The sequence below is a fragment of the Somniosus microcephalus genome, chromosome 22 (assembly GCF_052327205.1).
Source record: "Somniosus microcephalus isolate GS21.2 chromosome 22, FLI_Smic_1.0, whole genome shotgun sequence".
Taxonomy (NCBI): Eukaryota; Metazoa; Chordata; class Chondrichthyes; order Squaliformes; family Somniosidae; genus Somniosus; species Somniosus microcephalus.
The window spans coordinates 21,754,309-21,775,159 of record NC_141008.1 but is presented as its reverse complement, the minus strand read 5'-3'; the positions used below and the strand labels follow the sequence as shown (position 1 = coordinate 21,775,159).

The 20,851-nt window shown below is 49.5% G+C and overlaps 1 protein-coding gene across 1 annotated transcript in view; it reads right to left on the bottom strand.

The window, feature by feature from the left end:
- The window catches only part of rasa4 (RAS p21 protein activator 4), a 336,682-nt gene that overhangs the window by 293,605 nt on the left and 22,226 nt on the right, over positions 1 to 20,851 (bottom strand). Inside the window, exons 3-4 of the mRNA XM_085964291.1 lie at positions 1,802 to 1,915; positions 1,621 to 1,682 (exon numbers count right to left, since the gene is read on the bottom strand). Coding sequence (XP_085820417.1) covers positions 1,621 to 1,682; positions 1,802 to 1,915 — 176 coding nt within the window. The remainder of the gene's footprint in view (positions 1 to 1,620; positions 1,683 to 1,801; positions 1,916 to 20,851) is intronic.

Below are 20,851 nucleotides of genomic sequence, written 5' to 3'. Positions count from 1 at the left end.
AAACACACCAAACACGCTTACCTCTGCACTCATGCACCCATCACTCACCTGAACACCGGACATCTCGACCCCTCCAAGCCCTTCAGCCCGACGGCCCGCCTAGCTAACTTGGCGTGGTTTGGAGCCGTCGGGAGTCCCACACTTCAAGAATGAAAATAGGGATTCGGCTAAAAACTGCATGTTAACTACCTGTTAACACGCAATTAATTGGCACTAATCCCCTTCCCGCCTCAGGGAGGCGGGTCCCAGTGCGGGTCGGGTACCCGCCTCCTTTGAAACTGGCATGGAGGCGAGTTGGGGGCGGGATGGGTTCGTGCCCCCCCGATTTCGGGATTTTAACCCCACACACGCCTCCAATCCCGCCTCCATGGCCCAATGAAAATCCTGCCCAAAGTATTTGTTTAATTTCTCTGCCATTTCCTTATTCCCCATTATAATTTCTCCTGTCTCAGCCTGTAAGGGACCCACATTTACTTTCGCTAATCTTTTCCTTTTTACATACCTATAGAGCTTTTACAATCTGTTTTTTATGTCTCTTGCTAGTTTACTCTCATATTCTATTTTCCTTTTCTTTATCAATTTCTTGGTCTTCCTTTGCTGAATTCTAAAATCCTCCCAATCCTCCAGCTTACTACTATTTTTTGCAACACTAGAAGCCTCTTGCTTTGATCTAATACTATCTTTAACTTCTCTTGTTAGCCACGGTTGGACCACTTTTACTGTGGGGTTTAGTGCCTTTAAAGAATGTATATTTGTTGTAAATTATGCATTAATTCTTTAAATGCTAGCCATTACTTGTCTACCGTCATACCTTTTAATGTAGTTTCCCAATCTGCCTTAGCCAACTCGCCCCTCATACCTACATAGTTTGCTTTGTTTAGATTTAAGACCCTAGTTTCGGATTTAACTTTCAAAATTAATATAAAATTCTATCATATTACGGTCACTCTTCCCTAAGGGCCTCTTTGCTACAAGGTTATTAATTAACCCTTTCTTGTTGCACAATACTAGATCTAAAATAGCCTGTTCCCTAGTTGGTTCCTCAACATACTGATCTAGAAAACTATCTTCCATGAATTCATCCTCCACACTAGTACTGCAAATTTGGTTTGCCCAGTCTATATGTAGATTAAAGTCCCCCATGATTACTGTATCTACCCCTGTTACATGCACTTCTAATTTCCTGATTTATACTCTGCCATGCATTACAACCACTGTTTGGGAGCCTATAAACAACTCCCACCAATGTCTTCTGCCCCTTGCTGTTTCTTAGCTCCACCCAAACTGATTCTATTTCTTGATTTTCAGAGCTAAGATCCTTTCTCTCTACTGTCTATGTCCCATCCTTTATTATCAGGGCTACCCCTCCTCCTTTTCCATTTTGCCTATCTCTTCTAACAGTTAAGCATCCTGGAATATTTATTTCCTAACCGTGGTCACTTTGCAACCATGTCTCTGTAATGGCTATTAGATCAAACCTGTTAATTTCTATCTGCATTATTAATTCGTCTATTTTGTTGCGAATGCTTTGCGCACTCAGATGTAGTGCCTTTAGCTTTGACTTTTTTCTGTTTCTCCCTGATGTCCATGGGCATGCAGATATATCTGAAATGTGCTTACCTTTTGGGTTGGCAGTAAGAATGTCCTTAGCTACAGAAACTTTTCCAATGACATCATCGCGGCTAAATGTAAACGATAAAGATTCATAGTTAGCGAGGCCGCTGCAGGTTCAAGCGTGGGTTTTGATATTTATTGAGACTGCAAGAATCAGCATTAAGTTGGAAATTGCTGTTAAAATTACCTGATCGCATCCTCATCCATCACATAAAAGGAAATGGAGTGAAAGGTGCTGGGAAGGTTGACATTGTATTCCTCGCCCCAGAACGGAGACAGTGTCTTCCATATTGTTGCAGTTCTGTGGAAAGAAATATTATATGAATACCGTTTACAGAATGCTGCCATTGCAAACCTTACGGCTTTGCTCACTCCCTGGTGTACGACTCAGCCTCATAAATAAAAAAGCAAGTCCCTACTGACAATTAGGGTAAAGCCGTCGCTGCTCTTTTCCCCTCCCTGCTGGGGTATGATTCCCTATTCACCTGATGCCCTCCAGTACCTCACCCACTTGCATGCCAGTCTGGACCCTGAGTGTTGGCAGCAGATCAGCTAACTAGGCTCAGACTGGCAATTGAACACAAGGCCAATCTGGTCTATGAGGCTCAGCCAATCACTGGCTTTACCTGCTGAGCCATCCAGGGAGAGCAGCTTTTCTCTCTCTCTCTCTAATTATTTTTTTAAGCTATTTTATTTTGTGCTGGTGACAGGATTGGAGTGGGGTATGGGGGTGGGGGGGTGCGATTGATGGTGGAAGGGGGGACAAAATGATGTCCTCACTGAGTCTAGTCGTCTGATAGTAGAATCAAAATTAGCCAGTGCCACAGCATAGAAATGGCCCATAATTTAGTATTCAATTGGCTGTGTCACTCAGATAGCAATGGCCAAAAAACAAGCAGGATGCTGGGTTCCGGTGCCAAATCAGCTGAGTTGAAATCCTCAGAGACCGTGCCGAAGCTGGGCAGTATCCTGATCCAGGCCGTACTCATCGCCGTGACAATGGAACCATCTAGGCTCTAAAGGCAGTGCCGTGAGGCTGATCCCCAATGTCAGTGGGAAGAGCTATGAGGAGCAAATTGAGGAACAAGGTCACTTCAGTCTCAGACAAAAAGGCAACTCAGAGGGGGCTTTATAGAGATATGAGGTACTTCATGAGATTGAAGAAGTAAACAGGATACAATACATTCAGATACACCAGGACATGTGGACAAGAGGGCACAGGGTCAGGGCAAATTTAGCAAGAAATATTTCTTTACACAAAGGGTGATCAACAGGTTATTAGGAAAAGTGGTGAAGGGCAGGACCCAAAGCATTTAACAACATGATGCTGTAATGGGGACAAAATGGGCTGAACCGATCTTGTGATCATCTCTGAGCCTTTTTCGATTGCTCCAAGGATCCAGCCCTCCCAATAAGAACATAAGAAGTAGGAGCAGGAGTAGGCCATACGGCCCCTCGGGCCTGCTCCGCCATTCAATAGGATCATGGCTGATCCGAACTTAGACTCACATCCACTTCCCTGCCCTCTCCCCGTAACCCCTTATTCCCTTATCAGCTAGGAAACTGTCTATCTCCGTTTTAAGTTTATTTAATGTCGCAGCTTCCACAACTCTGAGGTAGCAAATTCCATAGATTTACTACCCTCTGAGTGAAGAAGTTTCTCCTCATCTCAGTTTTGAAAGGGCAGCCCCTTATTCTAAGATTATGCCCCCTAGTTCTAGTCTCACCCATCAGTGGAAACATCCTCACCGCATCCACCCGATCAAGCCCCCTCACAATCTTATATGTTTTGATAAGATCGCCTCTCATTCTTCTGAATTCCAATGAGTAGAGGCCCAACCTACTCAACCTTTCCTCATAAGTCAACCCCCTCATCTCCGGAATCAACCGAGTGAACCTTCTCTGAACTGCCTCGAGAGCAAGTATATCTTTTCTTAAATATGGAAACCAAAACTGTACGCAGTATTCCAGGTGTGGCCTCACCAGTACCCTGTATAACTGCAGCAAGACTTCCCTGCTTTTATACTCCATCCCCCTTGCAATAAAAGCCAAGATTCCATTGGCCTTCCTGATCACCTGCTGTACCTGCATACTAACCTTCTGTGTTTCATGCACCAGGACCCCCAAATCCCTTTGTACTGTAACACTTTGCAGTTTCTCTCCATTTAGATAATAACTTGCTCTTTGATTTTTTCTGCCAAAGTGCATAACCTCACACTTTCCAACATTATACTCCATCTGCCAAATTTTTGCCCACTCACTTAGCCTATGTCCTTTTGCAGGTTTTTTATGTCCTCCTCACTCACTGCTTTCCCTCCCATCTTTGTATCGTCGGCAAACATGGATACATTGCACTCAGTCCCTTCCTCCAAATCGTTAATATAGATTGTAAAGAGTTGGGGTCCCAGCACTGACCCCTGCGGAACACCACTAGTTACTGATTGCCAACCCGAGAATAAACCATTTATCCCAACTCTCTGTTTTCTGTTAGATAGCCAATCTTCCACCCATGCCAGTATATTGCCCCCAATCCTGTGATTTTTTATCTTGTGCAGTAATCTTTTGTGTGGCACCTTATCAAATGCCTTTTAGAAGTCCAAATACACCACATCCACTGGCTCCCCTTTATCCACCCTATTTGTTACGTCCTCAAATAATTCAAGCAAATTTGTCAAACATGACTTCCCCTTCGTAAAACCATGCTGACTCTGTCCGATTAAATTATGCTTATCCAAATGTCCTGTTACTGCTTCCTTAATAATGGACTCCAACATTTTACCAACCACAGATGCTAGGCTAACTGGTCTATAGTTTCCAGCCTTTTGTCTGCCTCCCTTTTTAAATAAGGGCGTTACATTAGCATTTTTCCAATCTGCTGGGACCTTTCCTGAATCCAGGGAGTTTTGGAAAATTACCATCAATGCATCCACAATCCCTACCGCTACTTCTCTCAAGACCCTAGGATGTAAGCCATCAGGTCCAGGGGATTTATCCGCCTCTAGTCCCATTATCTTACTGAGTACCACCTCCTTAGTGATTTTAATCGTGTTTAGCTCCTCCCCCCCTATAGCCCCCTGTTTGTCCAGTGTTGGGATATTTTTAGTGTCCTCTACTGTAAAGACTGATACAAAATATTTGTTCAGCGTTTTTGCCATCTCCATATACTGCCACATCTCCAAGCACTGACAAGCACCCTCTTCCCCAAGTGGTCCTAGGCCCCAGTTCCTCCTAGAAATGCTGAGGCTGTGCTTCTCCCAAGTGCCTCTTTGTGTTGTCAGGCACCAGACCATTCACTTCACTCTCAAACCTTGCCCTAACCCCACTCCCTCCCAGCCCCAAAGTACTCTCCCCCTCTGAGACATTTGTTCCCTTTTAAGTGTGATTAATAAATCCGTACATAAAGACTTCCTCTGTACAGCCCAGAAGACAGCCTGTTCAGTGAAAAGCCCAGGGTTGCCTCCACTACCTGGCAGTAAACTGAATCCAGCTGTTTTCAAGCCCAATCAGAAATATCATTTGATGGGACCGTCAGCTTGAGGGGTCATTGCTGTGTAGCCTGTCTGGTCCTGAGGGACTCTCCCTGAAGGTGTTATCACTGAAATGTAAATCAGCTGCAGCAGCTAACCACAGAGGGGGAAATACCGACTTGGGTGCACAGCAACAACCCTTGCTATTTTGAGCTGGACAGAGCGGTGACACTATTTTAGGGAGGCTTGTTGCGCAAAGAAAGTTTTTCAGAAGCAAAGTTTGGGTCATGTACAGCTAATAGTCAGACTGTCATATTCAAAACATAAACACAATTGTTAAAGCTTAGGTCATGTTAGTTTATGACTCCTATTTTCCATTTCAACAGAAAGGTCTTTAGAAGTACAGATTCCGATCTATTTGGATCAGTAAATGTTTTGAAATGTTGTACATATTAGAAGCTGAATGTTATGAAAGAGCTTGAAGTTCTGCCAACACTTCAGGTTTGGCTCGCCCCTCAAATGTTTTGAAGATGTGGTAGGTGATTTTAAAATGATAAAGCCCCATCTTGTTTGATTTAGGAATTTAGTTCCACTCATAGGCCGTAATTTCGCCTACCGAGGCAGGTCCAGTGCGGCTGGGGTCGGTGGCGGGTCCCGACTCCGCTGCTGGCTCCAGCTCGCTCTGTGAAATGAATTTTACAATGATTGGGCTTGTTAAGCCTGTCCAGCGCATTTGCCAGCCAATTGAAGGAAGCGGGTCTGATGATATCATTCGATGACGCGTCATCAGCCGGTTTCCTTAGAGGGACCATGCGCAAATTAATTTTTTGACAGTTCTGCTGTCAGTGTTCTACAGCATTGAGGTGCAGTAAACACTGACAAGCACTGCACAGAGGTGCATAGCTGCACCCAGGCTCTCCCATAACTCCCTCCATATGCTTATGGAGGGAGTCACAGCACGCAGGGAGGTTCTCTTCTCTTCCCATGGGCGGAAGAGACCTCCCCAGGAGATCAACGCAGCCTGGTTACACATTGCACAGGAGGACACAAGCAGGGATGTCATCAGGAGGACCAGGCTGCAGTGGTGCAAACCTTTCAATGATCCCAGTAGATCACGAAACGTTACTGCAAAACCACATTCAACCTCATCCTGCTGTGCCACTCATCACATCCCCATCACTCTGCCTTCCCTACCCTACTCCTACACATCCTTACTCACACCAACGTACCTTGCACCTCCACCCATCCCACTCTATCTACATTATCACATCCCCATCTCACTAGCCACCCCTCACACTCACCCTCATCCTAGTCCAATCATACCAACTAACAACACACAAGGGTAGGCACTTGGGTGTTTTTAACAATGTTCATGGGAAGTTTCTGTTAACGTGCTGTCAAACACTGAAATCTTTATTTTCAACACTTTGCATTATTGGACAGATTTGTGTGTACCTTTGGAAGTGGCTTAGTGAGTTGCAGTGAATGGTGAGACATAACAGTAACCCCCGCAATGGCGATGAGTGTGAAAGGAATGGCTTGGGCATTGTAGGGATGCTTTATGGTGTTGGTGTGGGGTGGTGCCAACCTGGCGCATCATGCGTCAAGTGAAGTCAATCTGGCTATGGTGAGGCCATTCCTGGTGTCGTGGGTCGCAATGTGGTCAGGTGCTGATGCCCTCTGTCCTGTGCAGCATCATCAGGTGCTTGCAGAGAAAGTTGATGTTGTTGTTGGTGCTGCTGATGTGCCTGGTGGTGCTGGTGTTGGGGCTGATCGTGGTGGGATTCTGAGGACCAAGGTGAGATTTTTTCAATGGCACAGATGCTGATGAAATAGATGACAGGCGAGGTTGAGATGACAGAAGCGATCTGTCAATGGTGAGAGAGGTTGTTCCAATGAGGTGACACTGGATAGAGAGTTTGCTCCAAACACTTGCAAGCTGCATAAAGCTCAATCTGTCTTCCAAATGCAGTAAGCAACAGCCTTTAACCTTGGAAAGTGAACACCTATGAAATGGGAGGTTTTATGGATCATTTGCAGCTGTTAAGAAACCATCCCATGCTGACACAACACCCGCCCTCCTTACCTGACGTGATCCCCGAGCAGCGGGGAAGCCGTTGGCGAACTCATAAAATCTAAAGGTGAGCTTAAAATACTATTTCAGTGCCTCTTAACAATCTCTTAATGATGTAAACTGCCTCCCCCACCGCTGGGTGTCGGGCCTGTTCAGCGATGACAGACCCAACATCTGGGAGACTAGCGTGGAGGCGGGTTGACAGCGGGTTCCCTAGCCGCTGTCAAAAAACAATTCCCACTCCACCCGCCACCAAACGCGCCCCCTGACCCCCGAAAAATTCCCCCATATTATCAGGTCTCTAGAAAGCAGAAGATCTAGTGGTGGGAGTATTACATGATCAGGCTTAAAGGGCTCGATTTTGCCAGTGTGGACGGGCTGGGGCGTGTCAGGTGTTTTTAGAGTCCTGAACCCGACTCCAGTGTGATGTGGGGAAAAAGAGCGATTTCCCCCTAATTGGGCAATTGATTTCCAGCGTGTGGGAACCCCTGGCCCAATTAGTCTTTCCATCCTGAAACTCGCCTCCGATGATGTCATCGGTGCTGCTGGATTTAAGGCCTGTGTGGTAAACCACTGTATTGTATATTGCCACCTCTGGGTGGCGCTGTGTATGGAGGCATGCCTCAGCTGACTCCACCCACCACTGTGGGTTTCGTTCAGACTTGTTCAGTCACTCACGAAGAAGCATGGTCTCTTCTTAGCTAATAAAAGCCTTATTCATCTCTTCTTTCGACTCATCATCTCTTCTTCGACTCATCACCTTTTATGAAGTAATTGATAAGCGTATCAATTTTATTAGCTAAAAGTTAAATGGCGACACCTGAGGAGCAACAACAGCAACGGATACAGCAGACATTGCTGAGAGCCCTCAGACCACCACGCCTGGACCTCGACCCTCAAGATGTGGGTGCATCAGCCAAGTTTGAACACTGGCTGAGCTGCTTTGAATCCTTCCTCGCAATCTCACAGGTTACAGAGGAGGATCACAAACTGAAAATTTTGACCGCCCAGGTGAGCCATCAAGTATATATGCTAATCCGGGACTCTAATACGTACGTGGCGGCCCTCGAGCTACTAAAAGGGCAATATACGCGCCCAGTGAACACAATTTACGCCCGACACCTCTTGGGATCCCGCAGGCAGCAACCGGGAGAATCGGTAGGGGCATTTGCACGGGCGCTACTGGCACTCTGCAGAGACTGCGATTGTAAAGCGGTAACGGCTGTGGAGCACGCGCAGGGACTCGCCTGTGATGCCTTCGTCAGGGGCCTCCAGTCAGACCACACCCGGCAGAGACTGCTAGAAAGCAAGGAACCCGACCTGAAGACGGCCATTGCCCTTGCGCTCTCGTTAGAGGAGGCCCACCGAAACCTCGAGGCATACCCCCGTAATGGCGCCGAGACATGGCAATCGAAACCGTGGGACACGGGACCGCCGCCCCCGGCACCAACCGCTGCAGCGACCCAACCGAGACAGCAGCCTCCGGTAAGAACTGCTTCGATGCCCAGTAACCAGGCCCAAAAATGCTATTTCTGTGGCCAGTTAAAACATCCCAGAGCGCACTGCCCAGCTAAGACAGCTACCTGCTCGGGCTGCGGGAAGAAAGGCCATTACGCTAACGCCTGCAAGGGGAAGCCAGCCAGCAGCGCAGCGTGCGGGCCGTGGGAGCAGCCATCTTATCCGCCATTTTGTGTACCCCCGGCCGCATGGCATCCGCCGCCATCGTATCCAACGCACTCAACCGCCATTTCGTCACCGGAACCGACCACCGTCTCGGCGGATGACTATAGTGACTCACTAAGCCACATACTGGCCTCCGTGACGCTGGATCAAGCCCTCCCTCACCATCTATCCAGCTCCATGATGGATATCGCGGTAAACGGCCGCGCCACCAGTTGCCTGATCGACAGCGGGAGCACAGAGAGTTTCGTCCACCCCGACACGGTACGTAGCCACTCCCTCACGATTCTGCCAACGCACCATCGCATTTCTATGGCGTCCAAGTCCCAGTCAATGGACATCAGCGGCTACTGTGTGGTGACCCTGTCAGTAGGGGGCACTGAATATAAAAAATTTAAACTGCTAGTCCTGCCCCGTCTTTGCGCTGCCGTCCTGCTAGGGTTGGATTTTCAGTGCCACCTTAAGAGTGTCACACTAGCATACGGTGGACCCCTCCCCCCACTCACAGTCTGCAACCAACAACTTTTAAATCGCCCGCTGCAAACCACCTGCAGCCTTTCCACATTAAAAGTCCCCCCCCCTCCCCTGTTCGCTAACCTCACCCGCGACTGTAAACCCATCGCTACCAAAAGCAGGCGGTACAGTGCCGGGGACAGAGCTTTTATCAGCTCTGAGGTGGAGCGGCTCTTGAAGGAGGGCATTATCGAAGGTAGCACTAGCCCCTGGCGAGCCCAGGTTGTAGTCGTTAAAACCACTGCAAAACGCCGCATGGTAATCGACTACAGCCAAACCATAAACCGGTACACCCAGCTGGACGCGTACCCCCTCCCTCGCATATCTGATATGGTCAATCAGATTGCGCAATACAAAGTATTCTCCACCATCGACCTTAAGTCAGCGTACCACCAGCTGCCCATCCGCCATGAGGACCGCCAGTATACTGCCTTCGAGGCAAACGGCCGCCTCTACCACTTCCTTAGGGTCCCCTTCGGCGTCACCAACGGGGTTTCGGTCTTCCAAAGGGAGATGGACCGAATGGTTGACCAGAACGCGCTGCGGGCAACCTTCCCCTATTTGGATAACGTCACCATCTGCGGCCACGACCAGCAGGACCACGACGTTAATCTAGCAAATTTCCTCCGTACGGCCCAACGGCTGAACCTAACGTACAATAAGGAAAAATGTATGTTTCACACCAAGCGCCTGGCCATCCTCGGCTGCGTGGTGGAGAACGGAGTCATCGGGCCCGACCCCGACAGAATGCGCCCCCTAATGGAGCTACCCCTTCCCCACTGCCAAAAAGCACTGAAGAGATGCCTGGGGTTTTTCTCCTACTACGCCCAGTGGGTGCCCCTCTATGCAGACAAAGCCAGGCCCCTCATCAAAGCCACCTCCTTCCCCCTGACACCAGAGGCGTGTGCAGCCTTCACTCTTATCAAGAACGATATCGCGAAGGCCGCAATGCACGCGGTGGATGAGTCCATCCCCTTCCAAGTGGAGAGCGATGCCTCCGACTTCGCCCTAGCCGCGACCCTTAACCAGGCGGGCAGACCCGTGGCCTTTTTCTCAAGGACCCTCCAGGGCCCCGAGACGAGACACTCCTCCGTCGAAAAGGAGGCCCAGGCTATTGTAGAAGCGGTGCGTCACTGGAGGCATTACCTGGCCGGGAAACGATTTACCCTGCTCACTGACCAGCGTTCAGTAGCTTTTATGTTTAATAATAAGCAGAGGGGTAAAATCAAGAACGACAAGATCTTGAGGTGGAGAATCGAACTCTCCACCTACAATTATGATATCTTGTATCGGCCAGGGAAACTCAATGAGCCCCCAGATGCCCTATCACGTGGTACATGCGCCAACGCGCAGAGTGATAGGCTGCAGTCCCTCCACAATGACCTCTGCCACCCGGGGGTCACCAGGTTTTTCCATTTTATCAAATCCCGTAACCTGCCCTACTCCATCGAGGAGGTCAGGACCATGACCAAGAGCTGCCAAATCTGCGCCGAGTGCAAACCGCACTTCTATAGGCCGGACAGAGCAAGCCTGATCAAGGCCACCCGCCCCTTCGAACGCCTGAGCGTCGATTTTAAAGGGCCCCTCCCCTCCGCTGACCGCAATGTGTACTTCCTCAACATAGTTGATGAGTACTCCCGTTTCCCCTTTGCCATCCCTTGCCCAGACATGACCAGTACCACGGTCATCAAGTGTCTGAATGACATCTTCGCTCTGTTCGGGTTCCCCAGCTATATACATAGCGACAGGGGCTCATCGTTCATGAGCGACGAACTTCGGCAGTACCTGCTAACAAGAGGTATCGCCACGAGCAGGACCACCAGTTACAACCCCCGGGGGAACGGCCAGGTGGAAAGGGAGAACGCGACGGTTTGGAAGGCAGTCCTCTTAGCACTAAAATCTAAGGGCCTTCCGACCTCCCGCTGGCAGGAGGTCCTCCCTGCAGCGCTCCACTCCATTCGGTCACTGCTTTGTACTGCCACTAATGCGACCCCTCATGAGAAAATGTTCGTTTTCCCCCGGAAGTCTACATCGGGAACCTCGCTACCGGCATGGTTGACTTCTCCTGGGCCCGTCCTACTGCGGAGGCACGTGAGGACGCATAAAACGGACCCCCTGGTCGAGCGGGTGCACCTCCTACACGCCAACCCCCAGTATGCCTGGGTGACATACCCAGACGGGCGGGAGGACACGGTCTCCATACGAGATCTCGCACCCTCGGGTACCCCTGAATTACCACCGTTATCCCCCTTACCACCGTTATCCCCCTTACCACTGTTATCCCCCACCACCCCTCCCAACCCAACCCTTGCAGACGGCATGCCAAAGCCCCAGGAATCTTCGCCAACCACCCAGACACCAGACCCGACGTCGGATGCTGTAACACCACCGCCGCCACCACGACGATCAGGACGTCAGACAAGGCCTCCTGATAGACTTAACTTGTAGTACCCTTCACCCCGCCGGACTTCACATTAAACAAGGGGTGAATGTGGTAAACCACTGTATTGTATATTGCCACCTCTGGGTGGCGCTGTGTATGGAGGCATGCCTCAGCTGACTCCACCCACCACTGTGGGTTTCGTTCAGACTTGTTCAGTCACTCACGAAGAAGCATGGTCTCTTCTTAGCTAATAAAAGCCTTATTCATCTCTTCTTTCGACTCATCATCTCTTCTTCGACTCATCACCTTTTATGAAGTAATTGATAAGCGTATCAGCCTGCAAGCAGCCTTGCTTCTTCTGGAGACTGGAAAGGCTTTGGACATTGTATGAAGGACTTCATTTACCGACCATGTCCACCAGCAAGCAAAAGTGTGCAACTCAATTTGATGAGCCCGCCCTCCAAGCTCTGGTGGAGGGAGCAAGATCTAATAAGGAGGTGCTCTTCCCTTCCTCAGGGAGAAAAAAGCCACCACAACAAACTAAAACTGTGTGGCTGCAAATGGCCCAGGAGGTCAATGCCATCTCTATGTTCCGCAGAACCTGGCTGCAGTGCAGGAAGAGGTTTCATGACCTTCTGCGCACTGGAAAAGTGAGTATGACTTTCCCTTCACCCTCAATCTGATCCCCATCGCCTCTCCTCACCAGCACTCTGCTTGGCCAACCTCTTCCTCCACTTGACACTTACATTCCTGCACCCTTACCCATTCCCTCTCACTCTATGGTCACATTAATTTTACTATTCAACCATGCAGCCCTCAAACTCTCTATCACTGTGATGCAACAACAACAACATCATACAACACACAGGGAGGGCCCTTTGTCTCCTTCTAAGCATCTATGCTATGGAATCTCTACACTCACTCCTTCATTCTCACTCAAATTCCACTTGTGTCCCTCATTGCAGGAAAAGAGAGCCCACAATAAGAGGGAAAGAGCAAGGACAGGAGGAGGGCCACCCTCAGTAGCCCAGCTCACCACCTCGGAGGAGGCGGCCCTGGAAATTGCCGGAATCGAGGAGGATTCCCAAGTGGGGAACGGACAGGCAGGCGCATCACAGCAAGCTGGTGACAGAATAGTTTGGCATCTCTCTCATTGACATTGCATGAGTCACTGATAATGAATCTGATGCTCTAACAGATTGACTTATGATCATCTGCACTATTCAATGTGCATGTAACCTTGACCTCACATCTCTAACTCTTTCCTTTACTCCCCCACAGGACCATTAACAGCCCCCATCCCCACTGTCCAGGAGGAAGAGCCTGAGCTTCCAGACTCCTCAGAGGAAGCTGCAAACTCTGAGGGCGCTGCGTCAGCAGAATTAAGCGCACACATCACCAGCGTGGGACCTTCGGGACATAGAGTAGAGTTGTCACCTGGTGTATCACAGCTCACAAGTGAGCATCAGCAGATGGTGGAGATAGGGACAGCAGTGGAGAGTCCTCGTCGGAGGGCGCAGGGTGCTCCCAGCTCGGTTCCGCTGCATGTCGACCCTGTGCCTCCGGGTCCATCCAGAAGGACAGCGGTGTTGGAACTCCAGGAACAGGTGCAGGAGTCTCTGGCATCGCTAACATGAGCAGAGCCTTTGTGGAGGCGTTGGCGCATGAACGCATCACCACGGAAAGGATGGCAACCTCCGTGGAAAGGATGGCTACCTGGAGCCACAGGAGCAGCAGACTGTTGCCAAGCCCTCACAGGTTCGCAACCCCAGAGGACACCCGCCAAAGGTGTCGAGACATGAGCAGCAGGAAAGTGAGCAAGGGGCCTCCACATCTGCTGAAGCCACAGGGGGAAGCACCACGTAGGAGCACGCGTAAGAGGAAGATAATGCACAAGTAGTCACAAGGGTAGTCACTTGGGTGTAATGTTATATTTAATGTTGAAAAGCCATCAGATGCTTATTGCCATTAAAAATTCTGATGGCAAACTTGCAGTTGTGGCGTGTGTCATGTCGCTAATGGAACTTCCACACTGAGGACTTAGGATTACTTGCAATTGTCAGTATGGTGGTCAGAGTGATAGGAATCCGCAGGTTCCTGGCCATTGTCGAGGGTCTGATAAGAAGGTGCGAGGCAAAAGTGTTTGATTGTGCAGGCTAAGCAAATCTGGCCAAGATGAGTGCGTGCCTTGCAATATGTTCGCATGCTGCTGGCACTGGTTGATGCGCCTCTGCAAGCCGTTCATTGTCGCTCTCCTCCTCCTCCTCCTCATCTGAGGAGGCTATGTGATGAGCCACTTGTTCCTCAGGCATCTGCAAGCCACGATGCTGTGCCATGTTGTGAAGTGCATAGCAAACCACGACCATTCTGGAGACCCTGGCTGCTGAGTACTGCAGGGCTCCACCTGATCTATCCAGGCATCTGAAGCGCATCTTCAGCAAGCCGATGGTTTGCTTGATTATGGATCTGGTGGAAATGTGGCTGGAGTTGTAGCGCTCCTCTGCTTCGTTGGAAGGGCTCCTCAACGGCGTCATTAGCCACGTCTTCAGGGGATAGCCCTCGTCTCCAAGTAGCCATCCGCAAAGTTGGTCTGGCGGACTGAAGAGCGGAGGCACACTAGACTGGCGCAGGATGAAGGTGTCATGGCAACTGCCAGGGTACTTGGCACAAACATTCAAAGTTTCCTTCTTGTGGTCACACACCAGCTGAACGTTGAGGGAGTGGAATCCCTTGCGGTTGACAAAAATGCCTGGATTGTGATGGGGTACCTTTAGGGCCACATGTGTGCAGTCAATGACACCCTGCACCCTTGGAAAGCCTGCCAAATTGTCAAACCCAACCGCACGCGCAGTTACACTGGCTTGATCCTTGGAGAAATTGATGTGATTGTGCGCGATGGCAAAAAGGGCATCGGTTACCTGCGTGATGCAAGTGTGTGCGGCCGTCTGGGAGACGCCGCTGATGTCTGCTGCTGATCCCTGGAATGAGCCCGAAGCTAAAAGTTTGAGTGCGGTGGTGACTTTGATGGCCACTGGTAAGGGGTGTCCACCTGCTTCTCTGGGCTCCAGGTTTTGCTGCAGCATTGTGCAGATGTCACCCACTACCTCTCGCGAAAGTCTGAGCCTCCTTTGGCACTGCTGCTCAGTCATGTTGAGGTAGCTGATCCTCTGTCTGTAAACCCTGTTTTGGGGGTATCTCCTGTGCCAACGTGCTTCCATGCGCTGGCCCCTTCTGGCCTGTGCAGCTTCAGGTGGGTGAGCAGCAGCTTGGAGCTCCTGCAGTTGGTGCTGCTGTTGTTCGTGGTTCTGCAGCCGCCGCGGCTGGTCTTCGTCCGAATCTGATGTCCAGGGGGAAAGGAAATAAATAATTCCCATTCTTCTGGTAAATACTTCAGTTGAGGAAGCGCTCAGTCAAGGTGGGGAGATGGGTTTCCCAGGAGGTTACACTGGAGATGGGTGTCAGGCTCCAAACTTCCAGAACAATAAGTATGCCTGCTAAAAGTTCCCCCAAACATGAGACAACAAAGTTCTGCCACCTGCAAATGATGATTGGTGAAACCTCCTTTACAATGAAGGAGCTGCAACTGTTAGTAAGCAGTCCACTTGTGAAGCCGCCAGGATTCACTGGCGTGTTCCAGAGGAGGCATGCAGAACGTGGGAAAAGGGTTAAAATCGGAAAGGCCTCTCAAAATGGGATTATAGAGCCAATTAAGTGGTTGTTAAGGGCCTTAAGGGCCTATCCCGCCTCTTGGAGGCGGGATGGAAACGGGGTCAGAAAACTCGCATGTGGGAAAATTGCTCGGAGGCGGGATGGAGGCGGGATCAGGCCCGACCGCCATTTTGTACAATTTTAACAACTCACACGCCTCCAATCTCGCCTCCTCGGGCCTGGCAAAATCCAGCCCAATGAGTGTGTGCATGAAATCAGACTGAGTGAGTGCGTGAACTCCGCCTAAGAGCGCCTGTGGCTGTGTGCGTCTAGGGAGTGGTAACCATTCTTTCGTAGAGTACAGGTGTGTGTTTGGAGAATGATGCCATTCTCTAGTAGAATACAGGTGTGTATCTGGGGAGTGTAACCATTCTCTAGTAAAGTGAATTTGCAGGACATTCCTCTATTTTTTTTGGAAAAGGCATTAAATCTGATTTGAAACGAGTGAACGCCTGTGTTAAATAGCAGACCGAGGAGATGTTAAATGCTCAGTCACTTATATCAACAGCAATATCCAGCCTGTATTAATTTTGATTTTTCGGCATCACGTTTCTGTGGGTACCTACCTCCACCAAAGATGAAAAGCTACCCAACTGAGTCCAATCAGTTAGATAGACATACCAACCCTGTGGCATACCTGTATTCCACAAGTGACTCTGTAAACCAACTGACGCCATCCACATCACTCACAGGCCAGGGGCACATTTTCATGGTGCATGTCATGCACGCAACGCCTCTGGCTGCACCACCAGTGACGCACATTTTTAAAATGTTAGAGGCATCATGCTTTCTGTGATGACAGACGATATTTGCCCCCAGTATCGGCTGAGCGGAACAAGAATTCATTGGATGCAGTTCCTGAGCTGACTTAGGTTAGTTGGGTGCCCAGAGATGAGTCACTGGCACGTCAGATATTGCTTCAAGGTATCAATTCCAAAAGGTTGTGAGATGCAGTTTGATCTTATTTCCTTTGCAGAACCAGTCCTAGTGGACGTGATTGCAGTACCTTAATCTTCATCCTCACTGGGGCCCAGTGGAATCAACTCAAACCGTTTTGCTTAATTTCAATTTCCCAAGAATATGCACATTCTACCTCAGATCCACTAGAATTGTGATAGATGAACTAAGTGGTGCAGGAAAAACATAGAAACATAGAAGATAGGAGCAGGAGTAGGCCATTCGGCCCCTCGAGCCTGCTCCGCCGTTCAATGCGATCTTGGCTGATCATCCAAATTCAGTACCTTGTTCCTGCCTTCTCCCCATACCCCTTGATCCCTTTAGACTTCAGAAATATATCCAACTCCTTCTTGAATATATTTAATGAACTGGCCTCCACCGCCTTCTGTGGTAGAGAGTTCCACAGGTTCACCACTCTCTGGGTGAAGAAATTCCTCCTCATCTCTGTCCTAAATGGCCTACCCTTTATCCGTAGACTGTGTCCCCTGGTTCTGGACTCCCCGACCATCGGGAACATCCTTCCTGCATCTAGTCTGTTTCAATGAGTCCAATCGACCCAATCTCTCCTCATACGTCATTCCTGCCATCCCAGGTATCAGTCTGGTGAATATTCGCTGAACTCCTTCCATGGCAAGAACATCCTTCCTCAGATAAGGCGACCAAAGCTGCACACAATACTCAAGATGTGGTCTCACCAAGGCCCTGCACAACTGCAGCAAGACATCCTTGTTCCTGTACTCAAACCCTCTCGCTACGAAGGCCAACATACCATTTGCCTTCTTAACCGCCTGCTGCACCTGCATGCTTACCTTCAGCGACTGGTGCACAAGGACACCCAGGTCTCGTTGCACTTCCCCTTCTCCCAATCTATTGCCGGGCAGCACGGTGGCATAGTGGTTAGCACTGTTGCCTCACAGCGCCAGGGACCCGGGTTCAAATCCGGCCCCGGGTGACTGTCTGTGTGGAGTTTGCACATTCTCCCCGTGTTTGCGTGGGTTTCCTCCGGGTGCTCCGGTTTCCTCCCACAGTCCAAAGATGTGCGGGTTAGGTTGATTGGCCATGATAAAAATTGGCCCTTAGTGTTAGGGGTGATTAAATACGTGGGGTTACGGGGTTACGGGGATAGGGCTTGGGTGGGATGGCTGTCGGTGTAGGGACCGGGTGCTAGGGTTTGGATGATCAGCCATGATCTCGTTGAATGGCGGAGCAGGCTCGAAGGGCCGAATGGCCTACTCCTGCTCCTATCTTCTATGTCTATGTCTATAATCTGCCTTCCTGTTTTTGCCACCAAAGTGGATAACCTCACATTTATCCACGTTATATTGCATCTGCCATTTTTCTGCCCAATCACCCAACATGTCCAAATCATCCTGGAGTTTCTCGATATCCTCCTCACAGCACACACGTCCACCCAGCTTTGTGTCATCTGCAAATTTGGAGATATTACATCTAGTTCCCTTGTCCAGATCATTTACATATATTTTGTGAATAGCTGGGGTCCAAGGACCGATCCCTGCGGTACCCCACTAGTCACTGCCTGCCATTCGGAAAAAGACCCGTTTATTCCAACTCTTTGCTTTCTGTCTGCCAACCAGTTCTCTATCCAAGTCAATACCATGCCCCCAATCCCATGTGCCTCAACTTTACACGCTAATCTCTTATGCGGGACCTTATCGAAGGCCTTCTGAAAGTCCAGATACACCACATCCACTGGTTCTCCCTTATCTATTTTACCAGTTACATCCTCAAAAAATTACAGTAGATTAGTCAAGCACGATTTACCTTTTGTGAATCCAGGTTGACTTTGTCCGATCCTGTCACTGATTTCCAAATGCTCTGCTATTACATCTTTTATAATGGACTCTAGCATTTTCCCCACTACCGATGTCAGGCTTACCGGTCTGTAATTCCCCGTTTTCTCTCTACCACCTTTTTTGAATAGTGGGGTAACATTAGCTACCCTTCAATCCATGGGTAGTGTTCCAGATTCCATCGAATGTTGGAAGATGATCAGCAATGCATCTACTATTTCTAGGGCCACTTCCTTAAGTACCCTAGGATGTAGATTATCAGGCCCTGGGGATTTATCGGCCTTCAGTCCCATAAATTTCCCTAACACCATTTCCCTACAAATACTGATTTCTTTCAGTTCCACCCTTTCATCAGACCCTATGTTCCCCGGCATCTCTGGGGGGTTATTTGTGTCCTCCTTTGTGAAGACAGAACCAAAATATGTATTTAGTTGGTCTGCCATTTCTTTGTTCCCCATTATAAATTCCACTGATTCTGTCTGCAAGGGACCTACGCTTGACTTCACCAATCTTTTTCTCTTCACTTATCTATAAAAGCTTTTACAGTCAGTTTTTATGTTCCCTGCAAGCTTACTCTCATATTCTATTTTCCCCTTCTTAATTAATCCCTTTGTCCTCCTTTATTGAATCCTAAACTGCTCCCAATCCTCAGGATTATTGCTTTTTCTGGCCAATTTATATGTCCTCTCCTTGGATCTTATGCTATCCCTAATTTCCCTTGTTAGCCATGGTTGAGTCACCTTTTTTGTTTTATTTTTATGCCAAACTGGGATGAACAAATTCTGTAGTTCATCCATGCGGTCTTTGAATGATTGCCATTGCCTATCCACCGTCAACCCTTTGAGTGACATTCCCCAATCAATCCTACCCAACTCGCGCCTCAGACCATCGTAGTTTCCTTTATTTAAATTTAGGACCCTAGTCTCTGAGTCACCTACTTCATTCTCCATCTTAATGAAGAATTCGATTATATTATGATCGCTCCGACCCAAGGGGCCTCGTACAACAAGATTGCTAATTAATCCTTTCTCGTTACATAATACCCAGTCTAAGATGGCCTGATCTCTGGTTGGTTCCTCGACATATTGGTCCAGAAAACCATCCTGTAAACACTCCAGGAATTCCTCCTCCACAGTATTATTACTAATTTGGTTAGCCCAATCTATATGTAGATTAAAGTCACCCATGATGACTGCTGTGCCCTTATTGCACGCTTCTTTAATTTCCCTTTTAATGCCATCCCCAACCTCCGCCTTACTGTTTGGAGGTCTATATACCACTCCCACTAACGTTTTCTGCCCCTTGGTATTTCTCAATTCTACCCATACAGATTCCACATCATCAGAGCTAATATCCTTCCTTACAATTGTTTTAATTCCTTCTTTAACCAGTAATGCTACCCCACCTCCCTTTCCTTTTTGCCTATCTTTCCTGAATATCGAATACCCCTGGATGTTGAGTTCCCAGCCTTGGCCATCCTTGAGCCACGTTTCCGTAATCCCAACCAAATCATATTCGTTCACCTCTATTTGCGCAGCCAATTCATCCACCTTATTACGAATGCTCCTCGCATTAAGACACAAGGCCTAGAAATTCAGTGGGCTGCACCACCTGTTAGCGCCCAAAGAGGGCACTTAGTGGGTTTTGCGCCACTGGCCACGCCGCCCACTAAATTTAGCGGGACGCTAATGGCGACGCTAGCTGTTAGCGCTGCACCGCCACCGATGACGTCATCGGTGTGCGCAGTGCCTCGCTACCGCCCTGATCGCCAAATTTGGTAGCGCCCCCTGCTTTAACGCCGGTCGCAATTTGCGACCGGTTCAGGGGGGCCTACCTGCAGCGGTAGAGGCGCTGAGGTGTGGGGCGACCATTTTTTTTGCTGGCCGCCTGCCAGCACCTCTCCGCGCCGCCGTCCCCGGCCTCCTGAGCAACTCCACCCCCCCCCCCCCCCCCCCCCGAGTGCTGGCTGTGTCCCAAGAGCCCAGCACTTCTCCTTGATGCCGGGCTCTTTTGCCAGCACTCGCGCTCTTTGAGCGCGCTGCGGCAGGCCCCTCCCCTTTAAGAAGGGGAAGAAGGCCTGCAGTACCGCAGCGCGCCGTGCCGTAGCATGTAGCGCTGCGGCACGTTGCGCTGCGAACTTCAGTTGCAGCGCCCCAAGAGGGATGCAGGGCGCCTCGAGTAGCACCGCGCTTCCCTCGGGCGCGCAAACTGAATTTGCGGCGGGCGGCCGCGACTTCTTCCGGGGCGCTACTTCCGGCACCCTGGCGAGGCTGGCGCCCCAAATGGGGCGCCAGTGAATTTCTAGGCCAAAGCATTCAGGCTTGTTTTTTTAACGCTCTTAGACCTATTAGAATTATTATTTACTGTGGCCACGTTTGATTTAAACCGTTGATTTCTCTGACTGCCACTTTTGTTTTTCTCCTTCCTATCTTTTGCTTTTATCCTTGATTCCCTTTCCTCTGTCTCCCTGCACAGGTTCCCAACCTCCTGCCATTTTAGTTTAAACCCTTCCCCAGAGCACTAGGAAACACTCCCCCTAGGACATCGGTTCCAGCTCTGCCCAGGTGCAAACCGTCCGGTTTGAACTGGTCCCACCTCCCCCAGAATCGGTTCCAATGTCCCAGGAACTTGAATCCCTCCCCGT